The sequence below is a fragment of the Siniperca chuatsi genome, linkage group LG24 (genome assembly GCF_020085105.1).
Source record: "Siniperca chuatsi isolate FFG_IHB_CAS linkage group LG24, ASM2008510v1, whole genome shotgun sequence".
In the NCBI taxonomy this organism is placed as follows: Eukaryota; Metazoa; Chordata; class Actinopteri; order Centrarchiformes; family Sinipercidae; genus Siniperca; species Siniperca chuatsi.
In genome coordinates, this window is record NC_058065.1 from 2043625 (window position 1) to 2065994 (window position 22370).

Genomic DNA, 22370 nt, shown 5'->3' on the forward strand with positions numbered 1-22370 from the left:
CAGTCCACAGAGTATTTTCCCAAAAGTCTTGGAGATCATGAAGATGTTTTCTGGCAAAATGAGACGAGCCTTAATGTTCTTTTTGCTCAGCAGTGGTTTTCGTCTTGGAGCTCTGCCATGCAGGCCATTTTTGCCCAGTCTCTTTCTTATGGTGGAGTCATGAACACTGACCTTAACTGAGGCAAGTGAGGCCTGCAGTTCTTTGGATGTTGTCGTGGGGTCTTTTGTGACCTCTTGGATGAGTCGTCGCTGCGCTCTTGGGGTAATTTTGGTCGGCCGGCCACTCCTGGGAAGGTTCGCCACTGTTCCACGTTTTCGCCATTTGTGGATAATGGCTCTCACTGTGGTTTGCTGGAGTCCCAAAGCTTTAGAAATGGCTTTATAACCTTTTCCAGACTGATAGACCTCAATTACTTTCTTTCTCATTTGTTCCTGAATTTCTTTGGATCTTGGCACAATGTCTAGCTTTTGAAGATCTTTTGGTCTACTTCACTTTGTCAGGCAGGTCCTATTGTAACTGAACTCAGGTGTGATAAACCACAGTTATGTTTTAACAGGTGGGGCAATCACTTTTTCACACAGGGCCATGTATCCTGAGCTTCATATTAGACAACATACTGTCGTTCAGTGCGAGTTCACATTGTCAGGCGAACAGGGAGCTTCCCAGCATGCAGCAGGAGAAACAGCCTCGTGCATTTAACTGTAATTTGATGTGTGTTGCTGCGTTGTTGCTGCTCTGACTGCGTTTTGCTTCTGCAACGTGCTGCACAAGTTGTGTGTCTTTTATCAGCACGATGCGACTCTTCCAACATGTTTGAAAGAACTTCCTGTCATTCATCAGATCAGCTCAGACACAATCAGATCTGCTGCTAAACACAGATGATTATTCTTTCTAATGCTCGGACGGATTATATTTAGAGTCAGGTCACAGCTTTAGTTCAGATTGTAGTTGCAGATGGACAGTCGTTTGTTTGGGTGCAGCTGTCGGAGCAGCGAGATGGAGAATAAGATCAGTTATCTGAACAGTGAAACGACTGTAAATACTCAACAGGTCGACGCTGAGGATCGTACACATTTAAACAGGAAATAAAAATAGAAACAGCGCGCGTGAAAAAATAAAGATGCATGAAAACCAAATCTAGACGAGCTTTATTCTTGTTGATTGCACCGCTGATAAATTCAAAAGCACTGAGTGGTGTTACTTCCTGTTTGTTTAAATCAAATGCAAATAAAAGGCTCAAACTGAACTGTTCTGTTCTGCAGTTTGCCAGTGGGAGTAAAAGTGAAGGATGTTTCCTTTTATGTTTCACTTTAGTCCAAAATTGAATATTAGCAGTTTGATAAATCTGGGCCCGAGGCTCCGAGCAGGCCAGTCAGGTTATTCTTGTTTTTATTAGATTTAAGGAAACACGGATAACATCCGAAGCATTTAAATGGAGAGGCCCGTGTAGTTAGTAAAAGCAATAAATGTCACAGTAAGAAGACATATAAAGACACCAAACGGAGCAATAAAAACAGCAAAGGAAATAAAAAGATACAATACAAAAATAAAATTACATAAATACATACTAGACGTTTTCAGATTGAAGATTAATGGTCATATTTAACAATCTTTGTTTTTTCGTCATGAGGTTCCGGAATGAAAGGACAAAAAATCTGTTTTATTTTTATGTGAAAATAATTGACCAAATATAATAACAGTCTTTAGGATCAGCTCATTTTTCATGAGGATGCGAAATGTGACTTCTTCCTTTTTAAATGTCGTTAATCCAAGAAAACAACCGTGAGCATGAAAATGTTGCGCTTTATTTACAGCTGTTAGACACGTGATCTTCTCACTTCCGCTCGTTCTCCTTTAATTAGCGTCTGAGTTATTTCCACCAATCAGAAGCGGTTGCTAGGCAGAGCTGTTTCACCTGACCAATCACCTTTTTTTTCCTGTGGACGTTGCCTAGCGTCCGCGCCGTGACCCCGAAGAGGAGAAAACAAACTTGGACAAACGCGTGAAAACACGGAATAAAAGCAGGATTTGAGCGTCGCTTCGTCTGCTCGGGTTGCTGCTCGGAGGGAAACTTCAGCAGTGAAGAAATGTGGACGCCAGAAAAGCTTTGGAGCAGTTTTTGGGGAGCACGCGGTGATGAGTGGAGGGGCTGGACGCTGCGCAGACCTGCGGCTGGAAGGTAAAGCTAACAAGCTAGTTAGCTAGCTGTTAGCGTTAGCTGTTAGCGTTAGCTTTAGCCTGGGCTTTTATCAGCACTAATTAGTTTGCGGTAACTTGATACTTGATGAAGTACAGTTTGGTTTAGTGCTGTGGTAGAAAGTAACAAAGGACAGTAACTCAAGTACTGTACTTTAGTAAGCTTCGAAAGTATAAACTATGGTTTTAAAAGCATCTGAAAATAAGATTTGAACGTCTGAAATAATGGCTTTACTCTTAAAAACAGGGTATCTGCAAGTCTTGATAACTCTTAAGAAACCTTGAATTTATTTTCCTCAAAAAAGGCCTTAAAGTTTTTAAATATAATTTACAAAAGTGTTAAATATGTGCCCGACACGTTAGTTATAAAATGTTTTTGCATCTGTTTTTGTTACTTTGACGCGTCCTTGTGATTGGCTGGTAGCTTTGATAGGGGCAAGTCCCGCCCTACTGTTTTTGATTGGCTGGTAGTCTTTGACACGTCCTTGTGATTGGCTGGTAGTTGTGAGAGCGGCAAGTCCCGCCCTACTGTCTTTTGATTGGCTGGTAGTCTTTGACACGTCCTTGTGATTGGCTGGTAGCTTTGATAGGTGCAAGTCCCGCCCTACTGTTTTGCGATTGGCTGGTTCTCTTTGATGCGTCCTTGTGATTGGATGCTAGCTGTCAACATGAGTGTAGATATTGTCGATATGGAGAACCAAAACAAGCGTCACAGTTTTATCTTTTAATACAAGTTGCTTTAAATGACGCGTTTGTACCTAATGTAGAGCTGAATATATTATCTAGTTAGCTACATTTTTAACCGGTTTCCTTCACACATTAGCTACAGGCTGCTATAAGTAGGCTGCTACAGTTAATAACAGTCGTAGCTTGGTGGGGAAATAACTGACTGACCTTCCTAAACTTTATTTCAATAGATTTGCCTGAACATACGGGTTGACACAGCAGACTACAGTAATATTAAAATAATCTGACAAGTCGCCTCAGCAGTGCTGAGCGGTTGCATGGAAATAACGTTTTGTGATTATTTTGTTTGCTATGAAGTAGCACTGCAAGTTCTAAATCACATAGAAAAATAAATTCATAATGTGCAGGACTTGTTTGATATGAGGTTTTGTGAGTTCTTTATTGTTGAATCTGTTATATATAACAACTGTATGTGTGTGTGAGGATGTGTATATGGGAGTTATGTGCTGAACCGTCTCGGGGGCATCTTTGCACAGTGGTACACGCCATGCAGGGGCTTGTCTCTCCATGATGGTTCATATATAAATTGAATTGAATTGATGCACTTAGCAGTCCATCACTGGGGGCCATCTTCCTGATGTACTCCTGGATATGTGTTGTTTCCTCCTGGACAGCGGTTGTGACTCTAGTCCTCGGCCTCCCTCGTCCCGCCTAGCGTACAGTCTCAGGGTGCTGGATGTGGGCTGAAACCCTCCGTGCATTGTGAGGAGCTTCCTTGTCTTGATATCAGTGGCATCTATCTCCTCCTTTGGCCAGTTTACTCTCCTCGCTGCATGTGTGTGGCAATGAGTCGTAGGCTTTCTTGTAGTCAATCCAGCTGCTGGTCGACCAGCAGGACCTTGCAGCTGAATAACTTCTTCCGTGTTGCCATAAATGTGTGTATGTTTTTATATATATATATATATATATATATATATATATCTCACTCCTCCCTCTAACGTCACTGCAATACTTGACATAGTGTGAAGTATTCTCTGTTTAATATTTAAGTCTCTTCTCAAAACACATTTTTATCTGAAAGCAGATCCTGATTTTACCTGAACTGTTTATTTTATTGCTTTTGTGTATTTTATTTCTTTATATTTTGTCATTCACTGCGGCGTTTTATTTCTCTTGTTGTGAAGCACTTTGTACTTTGTTTTGATAAGTGCTCTATGAATAAAATGTTATTATTATTATTACTGCAACATCTCAGACGAACCTCTGCATCTCTTTTAAATTTAACAGCATTTTTAAAAACTTTGCTAAACAGATTTTATAAAAATATAAAGACATGAAATAAAAAAATACAAAAACACAGAAGTAAATACTAGACGTGTTCAGATAGAAGATTAATGGTCATATTTAACAATCTTTGTTTCTTCTTCATGAAGTTCAGGAATGAAAGGACAGAAGTTTTCTGATGACTCTGCTGTGGTGGGAAGTATCAGTGGTGGTGATGAGACTGAGTACAGGGCTGTGGTGGGGAACTTTGTCTCATGGTGTGAGCAGAACCATCTGCAGCTCAATGCGACAAAGTCAAAGAACCAGTGACCCCGGTTTCCATCCAGGGGGTCAGTGTGGACATTGTTGAGGACTACAAATAGTCTGTGGCCATCAAACTCTTTAACTCCTCCCTCTAAGTGTCAGTCTATATGACCCTACACTTAAGTTGACTGTACTCATTATTGCAATATTACTTATGTTATTACATTGTATTATTATTATACCGTACATACTTATCAACCCATAAGTCCACTTTTGTATTTACACTTATTTTAGCTTTTATACTCATATCCTCAGCTGTATTATATATTGATTAGCTCAGTACTTCTGTTCCTGTGCGCACTGACGTGACAGTGAGCTGCTGTAACGAAAGAGTTTCCCCTCAGGGATCAACAACTAACTCAACATCTCCTCTCTGCTTCTGTCGCCTCAGCAGGTATTTCTGCCTCCGGGCTGCAGAGTCTGGATCTGCGCTCCTGCTCGACAGCTGCCCTGCTGCAGTTCGCTCAGCTGAACCTTTCTGTCTTCACTTTGGGTTTTGGTTCAAAATTCACTCAACAAGGATCGAACCCTCTATCACCCTGAGCTCCTGAACCAGACAGGTGAGCTCTGTGTGTCTCAGCTGTTCATGCTAAAACTGCCAGTAGCCCAGTCATCTCAACTCAACGTGTGGTGCCCAATTTGGATATCAACGTGCTATTTGGATATCAACGTTCAATATCTGAGAAAAGCAGCTCAGTCATTTAATCATATGGAAATGATTTGCTTCACTTCCTCTTTGATGTTTCTGTAGCTGATCTGTCGCCGGTCGATGGTGCCAAAGAATGCATCTGCCTTGTGGGAAACTCAAAATGGCCACCTGGAAGAGGAGCTGGACAAGTGGGCCAAAATGTATGTAAACTCTTATATTTAACATTTACCAAAAGGATTTCAATAAGAGACGAATGTGTAGTTACAGTGCATAAAATAAAGTCACATTTTTAGGAGTTTTTCCTGTTGGCTCCCCAAATAGGGAAAGGTGAAATTCTGAACAAGCAAGTCGCCGAAAGGTCGACGTATGAAACGAGAAGACGAAATCAAGGGGGGACAACAAGGTGAAACCTTGACCTTCTCCAAACCCACAGCAGCTCGGCACAAAGTCCTTCCAGAGGACGAGGTCTTTCCCTCTGACCATGTGAGTAAATCTACAAATGTTGGCTTGTTGAAGGTTTCACACGCTGACACCGAGAGAGACTCTGAGAACAGAGGACTTCCTGGAGGGGGGGGGATCGAGAAGGAGGGCGACTCCATCGCTGTGGTGATGTTCAGCATTACACGGGGCAGCTGTTCAACATGGCCGCCATCACTGAGGAAGGTAACATCAACACATGCAGATACCACGAGGGATCTCAACTAACACACACTAATGCATCAACAATTATCCAGTAATATATATTATTCTTTAATGAGCCACTTTTTAGTACCAGTACAATTTCATGCAAATACGTTTGTACTTTTACATAAGTAAAAGAGTATTAAGAGTACATAAGTAGTACTTGTTCCACCACTGTTGTTCATTTACATGTAAACACACTGTTTTCTTTTTGCCATGTTTCAGCCAAAGCAGTGTGTGATCAGTAGATAAACAGCATAACTAATAATCCTGTCTGTTTTGTCTGACAGGGCTGTTACGTGGGTTTTGATTGTGTCCATGCTGAGCTGCATGACTACAAGGTCAGCCTATAGGACCTGCTTTCTGTGCTGATAGTATTATCAAGGGTGAATGTCCCACATAAGACTGAGCACAACCTGAAGACTTGGTTCTAGTGTCTGTTTCTCTGGCCATGTAGCTTAATTGTCAGGTTTAATAGTGTAAATGTTGTTGTAAGGTTTGTAATCAACATTTTCATTGTTTTGATTATGTGCAAAAATCCCATGCCTACATCAGTATTTTACAGAAAACCAATATAATGCTTACAAATGTAGTTTTTGTTTTTAAAACTGCATAACATTAATTTCCCTAAAATCCCAGCTGCTCCTTGTTCTCCATCCTATAACCCCCTGCTTCTACCTCACCAAGGCCCCAGGGGGGACACGGCCCCCCCATTCCCTCCCTCCCTTCCTTCACGAATGTCACTGATGCTCCGGGTACTGGCGACGGCAGGATTCGAACCAGGCACCGCTGGCACCGTACCCCTTACGGTCACGGCCAAACCCTCCACGCCACCGAGTCCCCTTCGCATCAGAACCTTTTCTCCGGGCGCTTTTATCTCTTCGCTTTGGGTTTTGGACTTCAAAATTGACTGAGCCTCGATAAGGATCGAACCCACAACCTCAAGGGTACCGCGCAGTCTTCTATCACCCCGAGCTACTGGACCAGACAAGTTGACTTGATTTCTTGGCGCTTTTCACTCTTTTCTTTCAACATTAGCTTTCAAAACTTACTGCATCAAATGAGGATCGAACCCAGATCCTCGAGACTTCCAGACAGCCGTTTACTTACGCCGGTGGACGAATCAACCACGCCACCGAGTCCCCTTCGCATTACAACCTTTTCTCCGGGCGCTTTTATCTCTTCGCTTTGGGTTTTGGACTTTCAAAATTGACAGAGCCTTGATAAGGATTGAACCCACAACCCCAGAGCCCCCAAGCAGTCTTCTATCACCCCGAGCTACTGGACCTGACAGTTGTACTTGCTTTCTTGGCGCTTTTCACTCTTTTCTTTCAACATTAGCTTTCAAAATTTACTGCGTCAAATGAGGATCGAACACAGATCCTCAAAACTTCCAGACAGCCTTCAACCACTTTGAACTTACGCCCGTGGACGGACCAACCACGCCACCCAGTCCCCTTTGCATTACAACCTTTTCTCCGGGCGCTTTTATCTCTTCGCTTTGGGTTTTGGACTTCAAATCCTCAAGAACCCCCACCAGTGACCTAACAGCCTGAGCTAATGGACTGGAGTCCTTTGAACGGTCCTCCATGTAGGTTTTCACTCCTTCAATCGAATCCACAGCTTTAAGACTTTAAAGCAGACCCTCGACACACTGAGCTACTGGGTCAGAGACAGCTGGACTCTTTCATCTGGACACCAGCTCCAAGCTCCTTCGGTGAGTTTATCTGCTGAGGAATAAGATGTTGGGCGAACATGTTCTATGCGAGATATTTTTTTTCATTCACTCGTTTATTATGTCACTATAGACACAATTATACACATTTGTGTACACAATCTGAAAAGGCTAAACTGGGAAAGGGGAACTCTGTTGCATCGTTTCTTAACAATACACCAAATATTGATAGTTAACACATCCAATAATCGATTAAGGACATTCATGCAATTTGCTTCCAGACCAAGCAGCAATAATTATTTGACTGTCTGTAGTCACCACCCTGTAGTCTCGCTCAGTGTCCCGCCCACAGCACTATCTGAATGGCTGAGTAGCAGCCTATCAACACTGAAGGCTGCTGTGCATGAGACGGGCAAAGAGACTGGAGCTGCTCTGGTGAGCGAGCAGAACTGGGCGTCAAAGGGAAGACAGCAGATATTACTGAAGCTGCAAGAAACATCACAATCTCATCATCTGTTTCTATGGCGACAAGCGTTTTTAGTTTCCCAGTTACACCGCAGAAAATTATTTATTTATTTAAATTTTCAGTGAACTTTATAAGAAATGCTGCTGGGAGCTCTCTGCACTTTTTTAAAAAGCAGCATTTAATTAAACATATGCTTAAAGGCATTTAAACAAAGTTTTACGTTGGAGTTTGTGTTATTCTAAGTTTTGACACTAAGATTTTCATTTTTGCTACAAATGTAAAAATATCGGTTATCGGTCTCCTTGATTACTAATAATCGGTATCGGCCCTGAAGAACCCGTATCGGTCGACCCGTAGTCCTGACCTGAGAAAGAAAACAAACACACTCACAGTAACATTCTGCTTTTATTAGAACAAGAGCCAGAATTCAAAACAACACGTGACAGAAGGAACAAGTTAACGGCATTTCCACCGTTTAATGATCAGAGCGGCCATCTTTAAAGGACTGGAAGTGGAACAAGTTCCCAGTGGAAATGAGGAATCTTTGAAAATCACTTTGAGTTCATTGATGAATTTATGACAATAACCTGAAAGATTTCTGTAGCTGTGATCCTGTACAGACTCAACTGATGTGTTTCTCTAACAGGAGGAGACTCTCCCTCCTACAGAGAACACAGAGACACTGAGGAACAAGACCTGAACCCGACTCCAAAGCCAGGATAAAGAGGTTCAGTGAATGTGGTGTTGAAGGTGTGGAGGTGGATCAGTGTGTCAGAGGAGACTCTGTAGAAGGACAGAGTGCCAGCAGGACAGTCCACATACACTGCTACTCTGTGAGAGACAGAGGAGGAGGAGGAGGAGGAGGAGGAGATGGATGTTTGTCTGTTACTGTGACAGACAGAGTAACGACCACCACCAACATCAGAGCAGCTCAGTCTCCAGGACTGATCATTCCCTCCAAACAAACAGTCAGCTCTGTCTCCTCTCCTGCTGATTCCTCTGTAACTCACTGATATATCAACTTTTCCTCTCCACTCGACCTCCCAGTAACAGCGACCAGTCAGACCATTTCTACACAGCAGCTGTTCCCAGAAGTCAAACCTGTCTGGATGATCAGGATATGGCTGATCCTCCTCCACATGTGTCGCCTTCCTGTTGTCGTCAGACAGTTTGATGTATCTGTTCACTGTGTTTGTGTCGAGTGTGAGTTCACAGGAATCTGATGGAGAGAACGAGACACAACACAGCTGCAGTTATTAATCTATCATCTGTTTGATGACGACATCAGAGACGTGAATGAGTGATGTCACAGTTTGAAGATGGCTGAATGTGTGCTGCTTTGTTTTCATGAATCAAAGTAAAAACACACTTACACTTCCTCAGACCTGGTCTCAGCCATCGGACTCCACCGGGCTCCACCCTGAAAGGAGGAGGGGGGTCAGACCAGCACGTCCTCTTTCAGCACGCAGACATGGACATTACATTACTCTCATACACATCTACACAATCTGTGCCTCCGGCCTGCTCCTCCCTGCCCCCCCTGCTCCTCCCTGCCCCCCCCGCTCCTCTTCCCCTCTGCCTCTCTCCTCAGACACTGAGAGTGAAAGAGGAGGACGACATCTGATCACACACACAAACCTCTTTTTGGATCGTCCCGTCTCCATTAAGAGTCCCACTTCAACAGCCCTCCTTGGTTCCAGACCTCTGCCATAAACCAGGTGACAGAGACTCTCAGACTGTTTCCCTCCAAACCCTCACAAGTGTCAGAAAACCTCTTTCTGACAGAAAACTGTAAATATTGTAAATAATGTAAAATTTTCCAACATGGCGTCACATTACGTAACATAAGGGACTGCCATCATGTAGGAGGGCGAAACAGCTCTCAGTGTGATGCAGTCCTGTACAACCCAACACTATGAGCTCAGTCATGAACAGATAACTGAATGAACTCCTCTCACAGGGCTGTCGGTAGTTCCCTTCAGGTCGGCTGTTGCTGTAATGATGTTTTCTTTTCTAACATTGTGTTTCTGCTGTGAAAGCGGTCTACAGGAAACTTTGGATGCTGCTGCAAAGGAGAGGGAGGACCTGAAGCTGTGGAGGCCAGTTGTTATTAACCAGCTGTACTGGGGCCCTGCAGCGCTCAGCACTTCAGTTCTGAATTCAATTTTCTAAAACTGCATAATTAAGGTGTTGGAGCTGTTTTTCTAATTTTCTATTTGTGAAATGTTGGATAGAAAAATGGAAAATTGAAAAACAGACAAACTGTCATAGAAATCTCTGTCAGCATTAAATCTGGCTTCGTCAAGTCTTGTCCTTATTTGAATCCTTATATTCTCAGCTGCTTCAGTCCTCGATCCCTCTCCTGCTCTCCCACCTGGGTCCTTCTTGTTATGCAGCAACATTTCTGTCCCCATGAATTACTTCCTCATATTTTCTTTCAAACGCGTCAAATATTTAGAACAAATGGCTTCAATTATAGATCAAGGTCTTCTTTATCACATAAACACAGAATAACGCTCATTAAATATACTTTTTTTACTTTACTGACTTTTTTTGGTACATGTGCTCGAAGTAATCCACTTCCACAAGAACTATAAGCCAGAAAACTATAAAACACTCAAACTGTTCTTTGATTATTTTATAGGCCACGCTCTTTCATGTATTAGGGTCATGTGGTCGCGGTCGCCAAATAAGCTCAGACAGCGTTTGGCGAGCTGGACGTGAAGCGGAGGGGTCTATCGCTTGGAGGTGTGTTTCCTTCCTGCTGCTCCCACCAGAGGAAACATCATGAAAAACATTCTGCAGTCCAAATGATCGGATACAGATGTGAGAGAGTGTGTTTGCCTTCGTGGAAAACCCACAGTGGTAATTCCACCCTGTTAGACAGCTTCTTTTAAATAACCGTTTGAGAACAAAGCTGAATGTTTTTCACGTTTTGTGTTCATTTGAACAGATGAAGAGGATTAACAGCAAAAAGTTGTCATTATTTACCATTTTGGAGGAAAATGGGTTAAAAAGGGCTGTTTCTAAACAAACGAGACACATTCTACTCATCGATAATTGTTTTGTTATTATCTGAAGATCAATCATAATATGATGGAATTAGGGACAGAGAATATCTGAGAAAGTCTTAACGTTGTTAAACATTTACATTATTAACATTTTGTGATAATATGTAAATGTCCCTAACAGGTGGAGTACCTTCACAGTCCACGTCTGAACAATCCACCCATAATTATTATTATTTCAGAGCCTGAGATTGGCCGACATGTTTTCACGACAGTTAAACGAGTCGCTGTTTGTAGAAAAGGCCGGAACACACTCTGACCAATCAGAGTCAAGAGTCAGCGCGTCGGGCCCTCCCACTCATCACCTGCGCTCAGGTAGCTGAAGAGGAAGGACGGCAGCAGCTGTGAAAGGCTGTTTTCTCTTCTGTTTCCCCGTTTTCTGACTTGTTGAAGTTCTGTGTGCAGCCCAAAGCGTAAGTCCTACTTATTCCGTAGCTGTCCCGGGTCTAATGCCTGGCTATCTGGAGACCAGGTTTCTGGGTCTTCGTGAGTTTGCTACTGTGGAGAAAGTTCTGGACTGTGTTACAGTGAAACAGTCACTTGAGTGAGAGGTGGACAGTTTATAAGGTTACAGTCATATGTTCATATTTGGGTTGTGTTATAGTCGCCAGGGGCAACGTGGAGCCACGTGATCAGCTATTACAGGTGCAGATCACGGTTTCGCCCTGTAATGGATCAGTGAGTTGTAACTGGTGTGGCTAATTCTCAGTTTGTGTTAATGTGCATTATGTTAGCATGCCGTCTATGCCAGTTCTACCTCAGCCTTTATTACATGGAAATGAATGGAACTCTTGTTTATATTGTTCTGAACGCTGGCAGCCACAACAGCTTCGGTAAATAATGCTAGTGGTAACATTGATGGTCGAATGCAGATCTGTTGCCTGTAGAGCAATGTAAATTCTACGTACACTGATATACTGCGGCCTGTGTAATTGTGTAATTATACCGATGCTTATTAATGTACATTCTTTATTATTTGCGTATATTTCAGAACCACATTCAACTTCATGTTCAATTTGTCATTCATCTGGTTTCTCAACAAACATTCCTGGATCGTCAGACATCTCTGGTTAAGTACTGACCGGACTCCCTGCAGCGGGCCAGTTCATCCTTCATCTCATCACGCCTGGATTACTGCAACAGCCTTTTTACTTGCCAAAACCAAAAATCTACTGATCGACTCCAGACTGGACAGAACTCAGCTGCCAGGCTTTTAACCAGAACCGAGAAACCTGATCACATAACTCCAGTTTCAGCCTCTTTACACTGGCTTCCAGTATGTTTCAGAATAGATTTTAAGACTTCGCTGACTACTTCTAAGGCACGTCATGGCCTCTCTCCCTGCTGTATCTCTGGCCTCTTAGCACCGTACACGCCGGCACGTACTTTGAGATCCTCGGGCTGAGGTCTTTTGTCTGATCCAGAGACCCGGCTGAAAACTAAAGGGGACCGAGGCTCTGGAACAGCTGGCCCGAGGAAATCAGGTCGGCTGAGTCACTGATCTCTTTTAAGTCCCTTCTTAAAACATACGTTAATCGGAGAGCCTTTCCTGATTTTACTAGTTTTAATTTTCTTTAAACTGTCTTTTACTTAGTTAAAGATGTTTTTCTTGTTTTTTATGTTTTCTTTTAAAACCAGATGGTTTTATGACTTATGTGGTTTCTTTTGCTGCTTTTGTGACAGACTTTCTAATATGGATTTTGAAAAGTGCTCTATAAATAAAGAAAATATTATTATTATTATTATTATCATTATCATTATCATCATCATCATCATTATTATTATTATTATAACCATGTCCTGGACCTCTCTCTGTACAGAGGTGAAATGGATTCGATTAAGAGGGCAAAAAAATATATCCCTCAAACTGACAGACGGTTCCTTTAACATGCATCTGTCCAAACTGTATAAATTATTACCAACAGGCAATTATCATGTTTGTTCCTGGAGATGTTCTCCTTGGAGACCTCCTACACAAATATCTCCTTTTTATGTTCAACCAGTGTTTCTGTTCTGAGCAAAGGAAAAAGGCTTCCTACAAGTGTGACTGTTCATATAACTCTCATATCCACCTTTAACCAAAAAGACCTCTTCTATCAGACTGACTGTCTGTGGCTGCAGCAGGCCTCTTCATACCTGAGAGTGTCCAGTGTCCAGTGTGGATCCTTCAGTCCAGCAGACAGCAGCTTCACTCCTGAGTCTCCTGGATGATTGTAGCTCAGGTCCAGCTCTCTCAGATGGGAGGGGTTGGAGCTCAGAGCTGAGGCCAGAGAAGCACAGCCTTCCTCTGTGATCAGACAGCCTGACAGCCTGCAAACACACAAAACAACACACATGGCAGATCATCTGAGGGTCCTGCTGCATCCGTCAGATACAAGAGGAGACTCTCCAAATAAATGAATAAATACAGTGACTGAATCAGGGATTCAACAGTAACCATGACATTATGATCTAAATGTTAAAGAGGATACTGCCATGCTAGCAGCTCTGTGAAATTAAGTGGAGCTTGAACTTTAGAGCAATAACTTAAATAATGAGACAAACTGTGACTTAATCTGACCTGAGATTTTCCAGTTTACAATATGGACTCTCCAGTCCAGCTGTCAGCAGCTTCACTCCTGAATCCTGCAGGTTGTTGTTACTCAGGTCCAGCTCTCTCAGACTAGAGGACTGGGAGCTGAGAACTGAGGACAGAGCTTCACAGCTTCTCTCTGAGAGGTTACAGACACTCAGTCTGGAGAGGAAATAGTGAGGAAGTAGTTATAACATTTTTTCTCCTGTTGAAAGATAGCAGAGTATTAAAGCAGTAATGAATCCCACTTACAGAGCTTTGTTGGAGGCTTTGACCACTGGCAGCAGCCTCAGAAGAGCCTCCTCTGAAGCAGAGTATTTCTTCAGGTCAAACACGTCCAGATCTTTTCCTGATGACAGTAAGATGAAGACCAGAGCTGACCACTGAGCAGGAGACAGTTTATCTGTGGAGAGACTTCCTGATCTCAGGGACTGTTGGATCTGCTCCACTAGAGAACGATCATTCAGTTCATTCAGACAGTGGAACAGATTGATGCTTTTCTCTGCAGAGAGAGTCTCTGCGATCTTCTTCTTGATGTACTTGACCGTTTCCTGACTGGTGTTTGAGACACTTCCTGTCTGTGTCAGCAGGCCTCGTAGGAGAGTCTGATTGGTCTGCAGTGAAAGTCCCAGGAGGAAGCGGAGGAACAAGTCCAAGTGTCCATTTGGACTCTTTAAGGCCTGGTCCACAGCACACTTGAAGTACTGTGTCACTGCAGATTCATGGTAGGTTGCTTGGTCTTCTGACATCAGATTGACACCAGAGTTGATGAAGGTCAGATGGACATGAAGAGCAGCCAGAAACTCCTGAACGCTCAGATGGACGAAGCAGAACACCTTGTCCTGGTACAGCCCTCTCTCCTCTCTAAAGATCTGTGTGAACACTCCTGAGTACACTGAGGCTGCTCTGATATCGATGCCACACTCTGTCAGGTCTGATTCATAGAAGATCAGGTTGCCTTCCTGCAGCTGCTCTAAAGCCAGTTTTCCCAGAGACTCAATCATCTTCCTGCTCTCTGGACTCCAGTGTGGATCTGTCTCAGCTCCTCCATCATACTTGATGATCTTCAGTTTGGACTGAACCACCAGGAAGTGGATGTACATCTCAGTCAGGGTCTTGGGCAGCTCTCCTCCCTCTCTGGTCTTCAACACCTTCTCCAGAACTGTAGCAGTGATCCAGCAGAAGACTGGGATGTGGCACATGATGTGGAGGCTTCGTGATGTCTTGATGTGGGAGATGATTCTGCCGGCCTGCTTCTTATTTCTGAATCTCTTCCTGAAGTACTCCTCCTTCTGTGGGTCAGTGAACCCTCTGACCTCTGTCACCATGCCAACACACCCAGGAGGGATCTGATTGGCTGCTGCAGGTCGTGTGGTTATCCAGAGGCGAGCAGAGGGAAGCAGGTTCCCCCTGATGAGGTTTGTCAGCAGCACATCCACTGAGGTGGACTTTGTAGCATCAGTCAGGATTTCATTGTTGTGGAAGTCCAGAGGAAGTCGACACTCATCCAGACCGTCTAAGATGAACAAAACCTGGAACTCTTCAAACCTGCAGATTCCTGCTTCTTTGGTTTCAGTAAAGAAGTGATGAACAAGTTCCACCAAGCTGTACTTTTCCTCTTTCAGCACATTCAGCTCTCTGAAAGTGAATGGAAATGTGAAGTGTATGTCCTGGTTGGCTTTGCCTTCAGCCCAGTCCAGAGTGAACTTCTGTGTTAGGACTGTTTTCCCAATGCCAGCCACTCCCTTTGTCATCACTGTTCTGATTGGTTCATCTCTTCCAGGTGAAGGTTTAAAGACATCTTCTTGTCTGATTGTTGTTTCTGGTCTGTCTGGTTTCCTGGATGCTGTTTCAATCTGTCTGACCTCATGTTCATCGTTGACCTCTGCAGTCCCTCCCTCTGTGATGTAGAGCTCTGTGTAGATCTGGTTCAGAAGGGTTGGGTTTCCTGCTTTAGCGATCCCCTCAAACACACACTGGAACTTCTCCTTCAGGTTAGATTTAAGTTTACGCTGACAAACTCCAGAATGACTTTCTGAACAAACACACAACAAATAAAATCAATAATTGATTTATTAATATTCCATTACAGAATGCATATATAAACATATTTCTCTCCATCTCTTGAGACATCAGTAAATGTCCCATTTATCCAGCATGTTAAATCTTTAGAGAAATCCTCTTACTGCTCTGCAGACAGTCAGCCAGCTCCTCCTGCTTCATTCTCCTCAGGAAGTGCAGTGTGATCTTCAGAAATGCCTCTCTGCTGCTCCTCCTCTGCTCTTCCTCCTCACCGTCCAACACCTCCTCATCCTCCCTCTGACTCTCTAAGCATTCTGGGTAATCTGATCTCAGAAACTTCTGGATCTTCTTCAGCTCGTTCTTCACAAAAGTGACAATGTTCTCCTCCAGCAGCTGGAACAGATGATTATGTGAATGAAACAATCAAACTAAAATCATGGAACCAAACATCAGATCCATGTTGGACAGACTGACAATCCACTGGTCTAAAAAGTGCAGCGTGGAGATTATTGTGACCAGAATAGATGTAAAAGTAGTTGTTGTACATGTACAGACCATAAATATGGAGTCCAGGTGTGTTTGATGCTGCTGGGCAGACTGACCACTGGGAACCTCTGAGCTCTCCTGGTCGACTCTGTGGAGGAATCATGAAGAATTAGCTCACATTATGTCTGTCCACACAGAGACAAACACAAGCTGAAGGTCCTTTGAGCTGAAGTGTTGATTATAACATTAAATCAGATGGTTTCCTCTGGCAAAGTGTTGTAAAAAATATTGTAAAAGTTCAGAGAATATAGAACAATAATAACAATAATAATAATAATAATAATAATAATAGAATAACTGCAACACACAGCTCACACAAGCAAATGTGATCATTCATTTGGAGTCGTGTTTGTGTCACCTGATGAAGTCCAATATTCACTCTCTTTTAGTTCTGGTTTTTTCTCTACCAACTCCAGAGGGAAATATCTGGCTCTTTAGCTGCTAAATGCTCCACTATGTCCACCAGCTAGTCGCTAACTGTGTTTGTCAGCTGTTTGCTGCTGAACAGGTAGTGTACAGAGGCTTTGTACAGCTTTTTCTCTGAAAACAGCTGCCTGCTGCTGCCGGAAACAACGCTATGACAGTGATGAGAGTGTTGATCAAACCAAGGGCAATGACACGCCAGCAGAGGTGCTTCATGGGTATATCATAGGCTGTGGCCGGGCAAGTACGTAGGTCTTGAAGAAGTACCCTGACCATGTGGGGATCATTCAATATAGGAATATGTGCCAGAGTGGAGAGACGGTCTCTTCACTCAGAGAACCAAGGTTACAATGCAACCACATGTTTACTCCTCTTGGTTTGTTTGTAAAAAAAAACTCAACTGTGAAAACAAAAGGAGTGAATGCTGGACCGGACTGAAGCTAAAACAATATTGTAAAAGGTCAGAGGAAAGAAAAAAACATAGAATATTAGACTAAACCACGGCCGTACACCAAAGAATAGTTGGCCAAACCAGACCTAAAACAATAGGGAAGATTGGACCGACACTTCTGCCAGCGGGAACTTCCAGCCAGTAACTTACCTTGTGTAATCACTGACTTCACCTGTTTCCTAACGTATATATAAACCACCTGTTAGTGTCTCCTGTTAGTGTCTCCTGTTAGTGTCTCCTGTTAGTGTCTCCTGGTGGCTGAGTCTTGGAATTGCCTTTCACGTGTGAGTACCAGAGAAGAGTTATCTTAGTTCTTCTTTCCTTTGTTGTACGTTGATGTTTGCCAGGTGTGATAGATAGACATATTGGCTGCTGTGTTTTTTGTTTTGCCAAGACAATAAAAGTCCTTAGACACGTCTTCAGTCTCCTGCCTCTCACTGCATTCTTACAAAACGAGGCTAAAACACCAGAGAACAGTTGGCCAAACCAGAGCTAAAACACCAGAGAGTGGTGGCTGAAAGTTTAAACACGTTGAAAAAGGAAAGTAAATCAACTGTGTTTGAAGGATCAGACCACCTGGGAGGCAGCGCAGGCCTTCAGGTTAGAGAGGCACGCTGAAAGGTCACCAGTCGATCTACTTAACTGTCAGCAAACGTCTGGACAGAAATGTGAGTGACTAAAACTTGACTCTCCTCAGTGTACACTGCTAACATCACCTGAGCAAAGGCCCTCCAGTGGAGCTGCTCAGTGTCTGGTTGTATCAGACTGGTTGTAATGGGCAGCTCCCACTGGGAATGTGTTTGACTGTGTGAGTGTGAGGCAGCTGCTGCTGAAAGAGAACATTGGTGCTCAGAGAACTTCCATATAAGTCAGTAAAGGTTTAAAAACTGGAGATCTCACAACTGAGAATCTGATACAAACACACTGTTTAGTTTCTCACATCAGTTTTAAATCCTCACCTTTGATCAGCAGAGTGACGTCCATCTTTGAAGCCTATAGGACGATACATGGACCTGTCACTCTTCATGGACACACAGCTGGGTTCTGGTTTTTCCAGCTTCCTCCTGATAGAAACACATAAACACAGTATATAATCTGCACTGCACCCAGAACACAGACTAACAGTGTGTTGTGGAGACATTTGACAAAACAGTTTGCTGGTTGTTTTGTCCGGCCATCCAGCAGAACTGTTTTCCACCACTGAAACACAACGTTTCTTAAAGGCACTGCAGAGTGAATCAATGTAAAACATTTAATGACTGAAAACTAGAAAATGTTGATTTGATGGAGGAACTCAGTGGAATCAGGGTTAGCCTTCGTTAGCAGCTAGCATCTGTTAGCCTCAATAAAATCACTGTTTTATTCTCCTGCAGTCATCAGACAACAGTCAGAACGTGTGTGTGGAGAAAATGTTAAACTGAAGTCAAGAGCTGAAGACTGGTTATACTGGTTATACTGGGCAGCTTTCACGTGTGAGAATATAAATGTATGTGAAGAAGAACGATGCTGAAAATAATAAAAGGTCTTTGGATGAATAACAGTTAAAACATGAATCTAAGGTTGTCAAAAGTATCGACACTTAGATACTTTTTCGATGCCACGTGTTTAAAACGATACAATCTCTGTTAATTATACATGTGATAGTATCCAAAGTACCGAAGTTGTGAAAAAACTCATCTACAGTCAGACCCAATCTTGGACGGCGGTCGGCACGGTCGGGAAGCAGACCAGCAGACTGCGGGTCAGCAATGCGCTGCTGTGGACGGGGACAGCAACAAAACGTGTTTTAAAAATCAATATCAGTTTAAGTGTACGCTGTATTTAGATTATTCTCACCGCTTCACCTTGCCGTCAGACAGTCCTTTCTGACGGGAAACTGAAGCCTTATGTGGCTCTCTGCAAAGCCACTACCAGACTCCTTAAACAAAAACAGTTATTTTACCTCGCAGAACACTGGTGATGCTGGTCTGCCGCTGCTTCGGTCCGCAGCAACTAACGTTGGTTAAAACACCAAAGTCACACAATAACACAAACAAACTAACCGATCGGTGGACCAGCAACTCCGTGTTCTGCGAGGTAAAATAACTGTTTTTGTCAATGGAGTCTGGTGGCTTTGAAGAGAGCATAGATGGATCTAAGGCTTCAGGTTCCCGTAGGAAAGGGCTGTCTGACGGCAAGGTAAAGGCGGTGAAATTATTCTAAATACAGCGTACACTTAAACTGATGTTTTTTAGGTGGGCCTTCTTTTAGGGGCTAAAATCCGTTTAGTTTCGCTCCCGTCCACAGCAGTGCATTGCTTAGCTCCCGTGCTGGTCCTGTCTGCTTCTCCTAACTGTCCACTGTATGTATTTATAAGGGGAAACCCACAGAGACCACTGTACCTACTGTGTTTACAACTGAAGCAACATTAGAGACACAAAGAACTAATACGACATAAACAATGTGTCGGCCTACAAGTTAGGGAAAACATTCATGAATAGTAATAATAAAGCAAATCTCGTACAACCCTGTGTTGTAAAAATGATAAATACATCTACCTTATTCCTAATGTTAATTACTGTTAACATTATTACGAATGTGTTGGTTCAGTGACGTTTTCTGTACCAGCACTGTGTGCAGGTTGTTAATTTAAAAAAAGGAAACAATGATCTATTATATATAATAGGTAATATATATATGACCTCTTTTGCGTGCCTAGGACTTTTGCTTATTTTTGCCGCGGTATCGAAAGCGAGTGTCGTTCTTTATACTAGTTTTGTTTTGAAGTTTTAAATTCTTGTATCGATACATGAATCAGTAATATGTTAGCGTTATTAACAGATTACCTCTTTGTATCAGATGGTTGTCGTCTTTTAAACTCAATGGAGCGATCGGTTGACCAGTCGCTCTTGAAGGACACACAGCTGGGCTCAGGTTCAGGTCCAGACTCAGCAGAGTCTGGTCTCTGCTGCTCTGGGCTTGAACACAACACACACAGAGCTTTGAGTGTGAATAATGATGGTGCAGTGATCTGAGTGCTGAGCTCTGACATGGAGAAGAGTCATGGACAGTTAGAGATCCTCATCTCACCTCTGAGCTCTGGTCTGGCTGCCATGTTCCCCACACAGACTGGTTTTAGAGGGAGGGGCTCCCTCCTCTCTGTCCTCACACTGATTCATGCTGCTGAACTCACATCCACATCAGCTCACACACACTTTGATCTGGAGAGGAAACACAAATCCTTCATCTGCACATCAGCTGAAATCCTCCTTTCCATCATTTCTCCTGTAAGAAGATCAGCTGCTCCTCCAGTGATTGGCTGTTACTTTCTGTTTCATATCAGTGTCAGCTGAATGCAGTCAGACAGCAGTGAGGCAGAGGAAGCTGCCATCAGCTGCTGGACTTCTACTATCAGGCCACTAGATGGCGTCATGAAGCTGCAGTGAAGTGCAGATTTACCTTCACTGACACGCTGATTGAATTTGACGGGAAGCTTCAGTTTCTTTAATATTCAGTCAATTCAAAACTAAAACTTTCAGTTACGCCTGAATGATTGTTATTAAACTCGTCCGAGTGCGTTTGACGCAAAGTGTCAAATGATTGTAATGGACCTCAGCTCTACATGTTGGAGGCCGCACACTGTTCTGTACATTAAACTGCTTCTGAGAGTTATTCTGTTACGTTGCTCTTCGTATTCATTTAGTTTCCGTTTGATTTCTTCCTTTAGTGATACTTTTATATACTTTGTTCTGTTTCGTTTCGTTCTCATTTAAAATATTGTGAATATTTGTTCAGACCTGTTCTGTGTGTGTAGTGTGGAGGAGCTACAGCTGTATTGTATTGTGCCATCCTGTGTTGTATAAAGACAATAAAGCTGAACCTTCAACCTCGATAAGGAGCCCAAAGTCCACAGAGGCGAACCTGAACATTAATGGAAAACTATTAATTACAACCACAAAAAAAGAAAAAACAAACTTTTTTTCATAATAATTAATTCATAATTTGAATTATTAGGTTTTTAGGTTTTGTTAAAGGAGGAAAAGAGAATAAAAAACATGAATTGTAATGAAAGAATAAAGATATTTGTCAAATTTATAGAAAAGAAAATCTCATAAAATGGGACATTTTTGACACAAGTACTCACAACTATTAATACCACACTGAGAAAATACTCTGGTCAAAGAAAAGTCCTGCATTCAAAGTTAAAGTACAAGAAGTTCATCTTTTACTGAATCTGCAAAGTAACCAGATAAATGTGGCAGTGTTTCCTCCTGAGATTAAAGGCAGCGCTCAGATCCTTTACTGCAGTAAAAGGAAATACTCCACTACAAGTAAAAGTCCTGCACTGAAAATGTTACTTCAGCAAAAGTATAATCAGGATAATTAAAGTATTAAAAGTAAAAGCACTCGGTGCAGTGAAGCGCCCCTGTGACTGTTGTGCTGTTATATATTCTGTCATCAGATTATTATGACTCGTGCGTTCATGTAAAGCAGGAAGTTGCTGACAGAGTTTTAATGTTGTAGCTGTGAGGTGGAGATAACTTTCACTACTTTATATTCAAGGAAATGTCCCTGAATTCAACAACAGATACTTTAACCTGTAATGTTACTTCATATTTTACTTGTTGATCAAATATTTTGTGTAAAATGTGAATCTGCACAGTAACAAGTGGTGGATCCTTTACTGCAGTAAAAGTACTAATACCACACTGTAAAGATACTCTGCTACAAGTAAAAGTCCTGCACTGAAAACTTTGCACAACGGCTGCTGTCACTGTTATATTATTACTTTATTATTGTGTCACTGATGTGTAACTACAACTCTGTGTTGTAGCTGGCTGAGGTGGAGCCACTTTGAACTGTTTTATACACTTTGAGGAAGTTTAATGTTTAATAGTGAATCTGAATCTGAAAAGTAACAACACGTAGTGAAGTAAACAGTCAAATATAGGCAGATACAGAGCAGAAGTATAAAGCAGCAGAAATATTCAAGGAAAGTACAAGTACTTCAAGATTGTACTGAAATGTACTCAGTTACAAACTGACATAAAGGACTAGTTCCTGTTGGAGGAGCAGCTCGCTTAGTGTCTGCACATCAGTCAGAAATATAACGACGGACCATCCACTGACACAACATGGCGCAGATTTGTAACATTAATGGCGGCTGTTTGGCCTCCTTCGTCCCGAGTTTCCAGTTAAACTCAGTTAAACTGAGTTAAAATGAAGCGTCGAGCGGCAGCTTTCTGCTGTTTCTGTGGAACTAAGCTGCCGACAGCTTGTGTTAACGAGTCAAACACTTCAGACAGGTTACATTACCTTCAGCTGCAGCTTCAGAGGAGAAAACTATCTGCGACTCGACGTTCAGAG

At 42.6% G+C, this 22370-nt stretch overlaps 1 protein-coding gene and 1 long non-coding RNA gene across 8 annotated transcripts in view; one reads left to right on the forward strand and one right to left on the reverse strand.

Annotated features, from left to right (window-relative positions):
* LOC122871889 (protein NLRC3-like) overlaps positions 1-21030 on the reverse strand; it is an 83792-nt gene extending 62762 nt beyond the window's left edge. For 2 of the 6 annotated variants that reach the window (XM_044187443.1, XM_044187439.1), the window contains exon 1: positions 20094-21029. In XM_044187443.1, coding sequence (XP_044043378.1) covers positions 20094-20182 — 89 coding nt within the window. In that variant the 5' untranslated portion in view covers positions 20183-21029. Of the gene's footprint in view, positions 1-8328; positions 9162-9315; positions 9363-13146; positions 13321-13570; positions 13745-13834; positions 15618-15768; positions 15998-16159; positions 16239-17983; positions 18089-19849; positions 19982-20093 lie in introns of those variants that run through there. The other 4 variants (XM_044187445.1, XM_044187446.1, XM_044187442.1 and 1 more) reach the window with 4 other exon arrangements.
* On the forward strand, positions 1635-10485 carry LOC122872007. 2 transcript variants are annotated; one of them, XR_006376965.1, is made up of 7 exons: positions 1635-2180; positions 4863-5031; positions 5223-5320; positions 5442-5603; positions 6092-6142; positions 6489-7518; positions 9982-10485. It is a non-coding gene; the product is annotated as an uncharacterized LOC122872007 (long non-coding RNA). The 2 variants fall into 2 exon arrangements; XR_006376966.1 differs by having other exon boundaries at positions 4866-5031.
* Positions 21031-22370: the final 1340 nt, after the last annotated feature.